General features: G+C 49.7%; 4 protein-coding genes across 4 annotated transcripts; 1 reads left to right on the forward strand and 3 right to left on the reverse strand.

The window, feature by feature from the left end:
- Positions 1-571: 571 nt before the first annotated feature.
- BC939DRAFT_400250 (glycosyltransferase family 2 protein) lies at positions 572-3,531 on the reverse strand (the record flags this gene model as incomplete). Its single annotated transcript, XM_051552530.1, has 7 exons — positions 572-682; positions 791-989; positions 1,094-1,198; positions 1,305-1,661; positions 1,749-1,900; positions 1,992-3,059; positions 3,235-3,531. 7 exons carry the CDS (start codon positions 3,529-3,531, stop codon positions 572-574), a joined length of 2,289 nt encoding a protein of 762 aa, XP_051409517.1.
- Position 3,532: 1 nt separating this feature from the next.
- On the reverse strand, positions 3,533-5,048 carry BC939DRAFT_254790 (uncharacterized protein). Its single transcript, XM_051551024.1, has 2 exons — positions 4,670-5,048; positions 3,533-3,991 (listed from the first exon to the last, which is right to left on the reverse strand). Exons 1-2 carry the CDS (start codon positions 4,947-4,949, stop codon positions 3,765-3,767), a joined length of 507 nt encoding a protein of 168 aa, XP_051409518.1. The 5' UTR covers positions 4,950-5,048; the 3' UTR covers positions 3,533-3,764.
- Positions 5,049-5,890: 842 nt separating this feature from the next.
- BC939DRAFT_459850 (enolase) lies at positions 5,891-8,462 on the forward strand. The gene is made up of 4 exons (XM_051556782.1): positions 5,891-6,038; positions 6,299-6,394; positions 6,916-7,808; positions 8,118-8,462. Exons 1-4 carry the CDS (start codon positions 5,954-5,956, stop codon positions 8,355-8,357), a joined length of 1,314 nt encoding a protein of 437 aa, XP_051409519.1. The 5' UTR covers positions 5,891-5,953; the 3' UTR covers positions 8,358-8,462.
- A 532-nt stretch (positions 8,463-8,994) lies between these two features.
- Positions 8,995-9,878, reverse strand: BC939DRAFT_479500 (putative small G-protein Ras2; the record flags this gene model as incomplete). Its single annotated transcript, XM_051558857.1, has 3 exons — positions 8,995-9,337; positions 9,477-9,604; positions 9,867-9,878. 3 exons carry the CDS (start codon positions 9,876-9,878, stop codon positions 8,995-8,997), a joined length of 483 nt encoding a protein of 160 aa, XP_051409520.1.
- Between the last annotated feature and the right edge of the window lie 750 nt (positions 9,879-10,628).

The following is a 10,628-nucleotide window of genomic DNA, read 5'->3' on the forward strand; positions in this document are numbered from 1 at the left end:
TGCCATGCATGCATTGGCCAATCAAATAAAATGCGAGAGCCATGCTGACTATTCCCCCCCCTCCCCCCTTCCCCCTCGGCGCGCGTCCACCTCGTGGAACCAAACGACGCGACCACATGGCCATTCGCATAAAACGGACACACTCTGCATGACGCGCCATACCACCTTGCGCCCACCAAAAAATAAAAGCGTGCAGCGTAGGATACAAAGGCGTGCAGCGTAGGATACAAAGGCGTGCAGCGTAGGATATAAAGGCGTGCAGGCGGTTTAGGGCAGAAGAATAACATGCGGATGATGAACAGTGAGTAACGAGAGGGGGAAAGAAGCAGTTTATTACATCTGGAGTCCAAGTTCGCTCAATAGAAAAAGGACACCCATATTACTATAAAACCTGCCTAGCCTCAACATCATCTCTTCTTTGAGCATCGAAAGGTCAGGAGTGCGGATTTCTGCAATGGTCGCCAAAAAATCTGGTCCCGTACTATACATACATACATTCATACATACAAAAATTACATGTCCAATTTTCGTCTCCAAGATTATGGCAACGTCCTGCGTGCCTTGGTTTTTCTTAGTGACTAAAGAGGCTGAAGAACAAGTAAATGATGCTCCCAAAGAACCTGAACAGCGATAACCCAAACACGCTCCACATGATGGCGGCGAGATATGCATTCGATCCGTCCTGTAAATCCAAAGGGGAAGAGAATAAAATGATATACGATCCGATATGTGAGTTCATGTCCACGGTGCATTGCACTGCACGACTCGATAGACAAAGAAATGGACTTACGTTCATGGTGAGCTTTTTCTCAATGGGCGCAGAGTTGATGAGAGCAACGAGGAGACCGTTAGAGCCAATCCAGGCCATAACAAGCCGGGTTCGAAAGCCACGATAGTAGTCGTCCTGCTTGGTCGCCGCGCTGCGGTGTTGGTGGACCTCTGGGACTTTATGGGACAATTCAGAAATGGCTTCATCGTAAGCCTCGTTGCTAGAAGGGAAAGAAAGACGGGGGGTTTTTTTTTTGGTTGGAAAGAGGATAACAAAGATTGCTTCGGCTTTTGTTGATACATGGGCAGACAGCTGTAGACTTACATATCTGCGGAAGAAACGGGGATCTCGACTTCAACGACTTGTCCTTCGCCCTTCTTGGCCTCTCCCAGATCCGAATGGGTCGTATTGTCGCCCTTTGTTCCCCAACTATAGATCATTCAAGCAAAGCAAAGATCCCAGAATCTAGTGTCAGACATAACCAACGCTCGCGTACTGTCAAATGAATCGAGAAGATCGTACTTGCGGCCTTTACCTGACATCGTGAGTATTGCAGAACGCGTAAACGTTCAGGATATTGACGTAGCTGGGCATCATGAACATATACTGCACAAAACTGGTAATCATATGCCAGGGATCCATATAGAGCACCGACATGATGATATAGAGCCCGTAGGTCGACACAAGCGACAAGATTATATCCCTGAAGGCCGTATTCTGAATGATCGTCAGGAACACCTGGAAGGAGTCTTGCGTAAAATCGATCCTCGCAAACGCTGTCTTCAGCGAGTTGATAGTGATCAGCGAAGCCGCGAACAACATGTAGCCCATGATCATCCCGAACGCGATCATCGACATTGTGTACGTTCCTTTGGAGCCTTGCGGACGGTTGCTGTGAAGTAAAGAGATATAGTTTGTTAGATTAACGAAGCACGTTTTACAGCGCAATTTAAAAAGGAAACTGGCGCGTAAGACTTACCCCATGGAGCAGATAAATTGGGCACAGATGAGGAATATGTACAGGTACCGAACCACCTCATAGATCCTGTCGCCCCATCCATTTCCGAAAGGATCAGTCGCTGGATCCGCCAAGGCTTTCGTCAAGAAGTAGAACGTCAAATACATATTGGCCTAGAGCGCGATAAAATGCACTTAGATCAGCAAGAGACCCAGCCAGTGCATTGCACAATAATAATCGCCTCGGCCCATTGATGATGCTTACCAGTGCAAACCAAGAAAAGAGGATACTGATAAAGTTGTAAAAGAACTCAACATGGAGCCACAGCTTCCTGAGTGTACCGTGGTCCGACCTCCAGATATTCCCAGAATTCCTCAACGCATAAATCGCAGCAAAGAACGACCCGTTCAGCCAGCGTCGTCTCTGGGAGATAAACTCCGGCACCGAATCCGGCACATCCGTCTCACCCGTTGCCGATCGCACGTATTTGAGCGTCCACTGTCCTCCACGCTTCGCGACCAGCTCAAAACACAAGATGCGGTCCTCCGCCAGGTACATGTTGGCAGAAAAGATGTTGTCCATGTCTCCAGATTGATTCTCGCCTTTAAAATACGAAGCCAGTGGACCGTTTCCTTTCGCGTCGTTCAGCAGCGCCTTATACCGATAGGCTGAGAAGGCACCCGGAAGCACCGAGATGTACCCGAAGACAGACTCCATGGGCTTGTCCAGGATATTCGACATCTTGTACTCAAAGTTCTGCGCTGCGACCAGCGGATTGAACAGGTTGACACAGCCGCGTCCCTTCATCGCACAAATCTCTCCGCATGCTCCTGCCACGTTCTTGTTGACATCAAAAGCCTTCCACAAATGATAGATCGACGTGTTTCCTGGCCGAGTTCCCACGTCCAGTAGCACACAGACGTTCGGGTTGAGGATGGGTCCGAACGCGTTGAAGAACCAACGATGAGAATTCAGTTTCTTTTTGTTTTTTTCCTTCAAGCAGAACAAGATCTGTACCGGCGGGATCTTGCGGTCTGCGGATTTGACTTTGAGATCCGGATCAATCGAGATCTGCGCCGTGTACTCGTACAGATGCGCGGCAACCTCCTTTCCTCCCACAGAATTCTTGGCAATTCCTTCCTGGTAGACGCCCATCATAGCAAGCACGCTGAGCACACGGCGACTGCATTTGTAGCGACCATCGGCGACGATGCAGACGACGACCTTTTTCCAGCCATCGGGACCCCACATCTTGGAACGGTCGCGCGCGCACAGATGGGAGATGTTCTTCATGACGCCATGCATGGTTCGACAGAATAGAATTTCATCCTCCTGAGAATATTGGGTGTGGGTTGAGAGCGGAAGAAATGCAGGAGGTGGTGAAATAAATAAAGGCGCCGCGTGTGAAAACAATTCGACACAGACCCCCCATTGGCCATGACCGGATGATACTATGACATGCCCTCATGAAAGCACGCAAAAACAAACACAACAAAGCATAACTCACATTATACATGGTCATGACGATAAACAGCTCTGTCTCTCGGTTCAGCATCTTGGGACGAAGGGTATAATTCTGCCTCGAAAATTCATTTGGATCGCAAGTAACGGCGGTGTAGCGCATGGTCGTGAACTCGTCCCCGTTCTTCCTGGGCAATACGTCCAACAACTTTGTCGGTACCGGGCAATCGAGCACTAGGTTTCCCTCCGTGAGCGTGACTTTCTTTGTCGTCTTATACCGTCGCGTCTGCCGCGGTGGTGCGGGGCCGAAATGCAGTGTTGGGCTGCTGTTCGATGGCTGCATATAATATGGAGCTGGCGGTGTTGGCAGGGGTAGATGAGAGCCATATCCGTTTGCGAACGGGTAGTGCGGGTCTGTGATTTGAGACATGGGCGGGGCAGGCGCTGGCATGGGCATTGGTATCGAGAAGGACACATTCTGGACGCCTGCGGGGGATGTCTGCTGGTAGAGTTGCGCCTGCGATCGTTGACGGATAATCTGGGCCTCATCTGCAGGGCTGGGCAATGGTCGTAGGCTCAGATTGGAAGGAGCTGTCGGCATGGCTCCATTGGGTACGCTGGAGGCCATAGGCGGTCCCGCGATATACGGCGGGCCTCCTCCACCGGGGCGAGGCACTGCGGCGCTGGAGTGAATAGGTAGCATCTGCAAGGAGCCGTCGCTTCCTGCGCTCTGCCCGCTCCGAGTGGTGGAGCTGCTGGTATTGGGGATGAGAGGGTTGCGAAGGGGGTTGGACGAGTTGTTGCTGTTGTTGGAGGGATGGAGGAAGTTGTTGTTAGAATGGGAGGGCGCTGTAGCGTACCCGGTGGGCATGCCACGGTTTGGGGCGGCACCTGGAAGGGTGTTTCCACCAGGCGCTCGAGTGTTGGCATTACTCTTCATTTGACGGTGATATGTGAAATAGACTATACAGTGCACGGCTTGATGTGCCTTGATGTGGGAAATATGGGTGTTATCAAAATTAGATGCTTATGGCAGGCGGAGATTGTTCGGGAGTGGATTAAAAGGGCGTGTTTTTAAGGAGAAGACAAAGGAGGGAAGGGCAGTCTAGGGCGGTTGTTCAGCAAGGGACGGAGACATGTGAGAGGGGGATGGTCATGAATGAAGGATCGTCAAAGGCCAGCACCGGATAGGACGGGGGCTCGTAGCAGTGTGGACACACGGACAGCCGGTGTGCGAATGGCGTATGTGTATGTGTGTGCTTTTGACTTTTAGGCGGGCTGTTGGCGGTATAAAGGGGACAGACAGACAGACAGACAGACAGACAGACAGACAGGCAGAAAAGGGCCCTGGTTCTCTGTTGCTGTGCGGGTGGAATGAGAGGAGGGATGGGAAGGGCGAGAGGGGGAATGGGAGGAATGAGAGGAGTGAGATCGAAGAGTCCTTCCTGGAGGGCGTTCAGTATTAAGCAATCGGTCCTTACTGCAGACAAGGTTTGGGCGGGGTAATTCAGGTGTCAGGTCCACGCTTTGCCATCTTCTGCAGGGGTTAGAAGTTACCACTGTTACAAAACGCATTTGCGCGTGCATGCATTGTACTTCCTCCATGCCACCATCAATCTCGCCGCCGCCCCTTGCGCACACGGCTGTGGTGTCTGTCTCTCCAGATATAGCAGGCAAGCGGGCGGCGGCGGCCAGAGAGCACTCTTGGCGCGAACCAGAATCGTCACTCCACTCGAAACAGCCCTCTCCCCGTCCGTCCATCCGCCTGAGCACGGGCGTTTCCAGATCGAAACTGAAATCCAATAAATCCAATAGAAACAAAATAATTCGACCCTGGGGCCCTTCTTCCAATCAGAATCAATGGTTCATAAATTAACGCTTATTTTTTTTTCTGACGCGCTAGACCCTTGTCCTGCTCATTCGTTTATCGCAATCTTGCAATAAACTAAGCTTTGAGAAAATGGACAGGACTTTGTCTTCAAAGTTAACGATAAGAGATAAGGTCTCGCTGCAATGCTTTGCGAGGTCACTGACGATACCGCCCTTGCAGCCTATCAGTCTTTTCACAGGCGACATCGCTCCCATCGCACTCTTTTTTTCTCCCCGAGCCAACAGAGTCCGGGTCTGTGCACAATGCACGGTGAGTCACCTGTCAGGACCAGAAACCCGCAGTCCAAGCTCAGTCCGTTTGTGAATATATATCGCCCTATTCAACTAATACGATATCTTTGATATCTTTGTAGTTCAGCGGAAGCGAAATGTTTGCGCCTGATGATACGTACAATGCCCGAGACCATGCATCACCCTCTCGATTCATTTCTTTTGCTACTAGGTTTCTCTGTCAAACCCAGTTAGCCAGTACTCAGCGTCGAATATCAATAGGATGTTCATGATGCACATATTTACTGCCGCGTAGACAGACTACTGAACAAAGCGAACCCTATTACAAAACGTGACTTTAAGGTACAGATCGCCCTCCAAAAGAAGTAGAACGCACTGGTCTACACTGTGCGATGATCTCCTTGGGAGCCTAAAGGCGAAGGTGTCAGGTACGATATGCTAGTGGAGTCGAACGCCTTTTTTTTTTTTTTTACAAAAGAACCATCTCTGTAAATGAAACGATGTTTCTTTTACAGAGAGCTGACAGTGACGTGTTCAAGGACTATAAATGTCAGATCCATATCGTTATCTTTATCTCTTCACTCCTCCTCCCCCACCCTCCACTTCTTCACTTCCCCAACAACAACCCGCTCACTCACTCAACCATGGCCATTACCAAAGTTCACGCCAGACAGATCTTCGACTCGCGCGGCAACCCCACCGTCGAGGTCGAGGTCACCACCGAGCACGGTAAACTAACACGATGCATTACTGCATTGCCACCGCCCTTCGTTCCATACATACCTTCCTTCCACTTGACTTCCTTGCGCATTATATGTCAAAGGGACGACAAATCCCCCCTGCACCGATCAGTCTCTTTTTGATATCGTTGCGCTTCGCCTCCCTCGCGTTTTTTCTTTCTTGGTTATGTAACGCGTAGATCAAACTCGCGCGTTTCGATCCGCGATCCCGCTCTAAACAATATTATTTTTCTTGCTCATTCTGCATAGGTGTCTTCCGCGCTGATGTCCCCTCGGGTGCCTCCACCGGTATCCATGAGGCCCTCGAGCTCCGTGATGGCGACAAGAACGCCTACGTTGGCAAGGGTAAGCGCCCCTTTTTCCCCAACAAACATGATTGTTTTTGAATGCTGAAGAACATCCACGAAAAGAAATGCAAGTAAATGGATTGGACGCGATCACAGGGACGGGAACTGAAGCTGGAGAAAAGGAGAAGAGAGAGATGACACGACAATGATAACATGAACCATAATGCAGTACCGATGGGAAGGGAAGGATGAAGGATACCCAAGCACTTGTTCCCGAGTTTTTTTTTTTTTCTTTTACTCTTACTTTTACTTTTACTTTAATCGCGTCATGAACATGGCGGAAAGCGGGGGCGGAGGAGACTTCATGTGCTCTTTAAACCATGGGATGTCCTTTTTTGGATGCACCATGGATCGGGGCCATCGGAAGAAATAGGTGGCGACAGCTTAAAAGAGTCCATCGCAGGCCAGACGACGGACTATGAAGACAGGATTCGGGCGTGCTTCTGTTTCCCACGCCGACTCTATCGAAACCAAACTAACCCGTCTTATACTCTGTAACCAATCTAACTAAAAAAAAAGGTGTCCTCAAGGCCGTCGAGAACGTCAACAAGCACCTCGGCCCCGAGCTGGTCAGCGCCAACATCGACGTCCAGAACCAGACCGCCGTTGATGAGTTCTTGATCAAGCTGGACGGAACCCCCAACAAGTCCAAGTACGGTGCCAACGCCATCCTCGGTGTCTCCATGGCCGTCCTCAAGGCCGGTGCCGCCGCCAAGGGCGTCCCCCTCTACCGCCACATTGCTGACCTCTCCGGTCACGGCGACAAGAAGTTCGTCATGCCTGTCCCCGCCTTCAACGTCATCAACGGCGGCTCCCATGCCGGCAACAAGCTCGCTATGCAAGAGTTCATGATCCTCCCCACCGGCGCCTCCTCCTTCGCAGATGCCATGAAGATTGGCTCCGAGGTCTACCACACCCTCAAGGCCGTCATCAAGAAGAAGTACGGTCAGGACGCCACCAACGTCGGTGACGAGGGTGGTTTCGCCCCCAACATCCAGGATAACGCCGAGGGTCTCGAGCTCCTCAAGGAGGCCATTGCCAAGGCCGGCTACACCGACAAGGTCGAGATTGGCATGGACGTCGCCGCCTCGGAGTTCTACAAGGATGGAAAGTACGATCTTGACTTTAAGAACTCCGAGTCTGACGCCTCCAAGTTCTTGACCGGCGAGGAGCTCGCTGCTTTGTACAAGGAGTTCACGGCCAAGTACCCTATTGTTTCGATCGAGGATCCCTTTGACCAGGACGATTGGTCTGCTTGGTCCCACGTTACCGGATCGACCGACATCCAGATCGTCGGCGATGATTTGACTGTCACCAACCCTCTTCGCATCGAGACCGCTATCGAGAAGAAGGCCTGCAATGCTCTCTTGCTTAAGGTCAACCAGATCGGTACCATCACCGAGTCCATTAAGGTAATAATAATAACTCTTAATCGCAACACGCCACTTCAGCGGCATGATCGCTGCATCTCAGCGAATGTAACATTCAACAACCCTGGACCGGGCTCATCCTCTTTAGGCAAAAGGAAGCCTCCTATGACACTTTGTTCTCTCCCTAACCTGTGGAAACCTGTGGAAACCCCCCACCAAAGCGCGCCTTCATATGATAGTTCATACCTCAAACCTCATTCAATATGCAGCTGATACCTATGTGTGCTCCCCGCTGCTCTGCTCATTCACTTTACTAATCTATACTTCTATGCTGTCTTTTGACTTCATTAGGCTGCTGTCCTCTCTCAGCAGTCCGGATGGGGCGTCATGGTCTCTCACCGCTCCGGTGAGACCGAGGACCACACTATTGCCGATATTGTTGTCGGTCTCCGCACCGGTCAGATTAAGACCGGCGCTCCTTGCCGCTCCGAGCGCTTGGCCAAGTACAACCAGCTGCTCCGCATTGAGGAGGAGCTCAAGGGCGACTCTATCTATGCTGGAAAGAACTTCCGCAAGGCCCATCTCTTGTAAATATCTCCCCGCACACAAACATATATACTCACATACAAAAAGTAATACAATCATTGCATAGCAATAAAGAAGTCGGCTCCCATGCTGATTTGTTCTGAACTCCATCCACTGCATTGGGCCATTGTCTTTCTGTTTTTTGTGAATTGGATGGTTTTTCATTCGGATTGGGATTCGGGACGAAAATGCTAAACTAGACTATGACTATGACCATGACCATTCTTGTTTGCTGTTTGTTTTTGTTTGTTTGTTCTGTTTCTTCATTGAACGGATACAAGTCGAAAAGAGAAACAGCTCAAGATGGAAATACAAAAGATGCAAGGGGCAAACAAAAAGAATAGGGAAAACGAAAAAAAAAGGTTTGTTTGTACGAGAAGAAAGTGGGCTGTTGTGGTCTGAACCTGTTGATCTGGCTGTGTGGCAAAGGTTTCTGACAAATGCCGGCAGTCAATGGTATTTTTTTTTTTTGCTATTCGCAAATGGACTGTATGCCATTTCTTTGCTGCTGCTGCTGTTTTGTTGTTGCTGCTGCTACATGATCCTGCCACTGATGGTTGATGGTAACGTTATTGCTCCTGTATTTATGAATGAACACCTCGCCCTTTTTTCCTTCCACGCTGCCTTGGTTGTGTTTCCATTTTTATAGAATGCTGCATTTTGACTTCTTCTTGGCGGCCTTGGCGGGTGCGCCACCATCGCGGGCTTGACGAATCATGCGGACGACATTGTAAAACGAACGCTCGACATTGACGCAGGTCTTGGCTGATGTTTCTGTGAACTCGCAGCGCAGCTGCTTGGCCATCAATGCGCCTTCATCTCTCGAAACCTCACGATCCGTCAACTTGTCACACTTGTTGCCGACTAACATCAGCGGTACGTTCTCCGAGTCCTTGACACGTGTGATCTGATCCCGGAATCGCTTTATCCTCTCGAACGTTGAACGCGCTGCAATAGAATACACCAGCAAGAACCCCTCTCCGTCGCTATAAAAATCATATTATGTACAAGAAAGGGTAGTTAAAAATGAGTAACGGTTACAAATCACAAGGCACAAGGCACAAGGCACAAAGCACTGCACATAACGTAATTGAGTGAGGTACCAATGGCGAATCCAATACATACCGAATCCATTGGTCACGTAGCGCCGTGTACTCCTCCTGACCGGCTGTATCGAGGACTTCAAGGACGCAGGACTGATCATCGATTACGACTTGTTTTCTGTAAGAGTCCTCAATGGTGGGATCATATGTCTAGATATGTAGGAACATATGGAGTTAATACAGATGTTCACTAGAAAAAAAAAGTTGGCCAGTTGAAGCAAAGCGCATTCATTAGACCCATGCTGTGCATGCATTTCGGCTGCCCTTACCTCTGGAATAGCCAACAGACGTTCACGAGACGAAGCAAGGATACAAAAGTAATCAAATAAAAAGTGTAAAGGTTAGAAGTCGACAGCAATAGAGAAGCATGCAGGTGCAGGTGCAGGAGGAGTGAGATCTTGCTGTCTGTCACATTCTCAGGCATGTCTGCCTTGGAGTGACAAATAGGCCGAGGGTACGGCACAGGACGAGAGCAGCCAATGGACTGTGTGCAAGAGCGTTCCCGTCCTGCGTCTGAGAATCAAAAAACAGAATCATGCCCTGAGAGCACTTTGCTCAGACCCAGAACAGGTGAGAGTGAAGACAAACAAGGTAGCTCAAGCACATACCAACAAAATGATTTAAACACAACTATTTGAGCACAAGATGGGCCCCGATAAAATGAAATGAAATAAAAGAGAAAAGAAAAGAAAAGGTCAGTTTCATGGGTCAATGTTCAAATGGGTTCATATGTTCTTGCATAGCAATAAGTTGAAGTATTAAACATTAATGTGCACTAATGCAGTAGCATATGGTAGTATGCATTCATTGTGTTTGAATGGGGGTAGGCTAGGCGAAGCATGAAGACGCCATAATGTTTTCTGGCTATACAGCCAAAACGGCCTGAGCCCGAAACCATCGGCCATTGGCCTTGTTTCCATCCGAGGTACAACCTTGCTGTATACGGGAGAACAATTGGGGACCCAGCCTCCGCATTTCACCCTTCGATACCAGGACCGATACTGGGTCAGTGGAGTGGGGAAGCGGCAAATGTGAAGTAGCCATATGTTCACATCCAGTGTGGGAACGCTGTTATTGGAAAGAAGGGCGCGGACCCATACCATTTTCTGTCGGCAGGATAGGTACAATGGCAAGCACGCATATTCTTTGAACTGGCATGTCTGTGTATCATGTA

The sequence above is a fragment of the Gamsiella multidivaricata genome (genome assembly GCF_025024155.1).
Source record: "Gamsiella multidivaricata strain RSA 2152 chromosome Unknown BC939scaffold_59, whole genome shotgun sequence".
In the NCBI taxonomy this organism is placed as follows: domain Eukaryota; kingdom Fungi; phylum Mortierellomycota; class Mortierellomycetes; order Mortierellales; family Mortierellaceae; genus Gamsiella; species Gamsiella multidivaricata.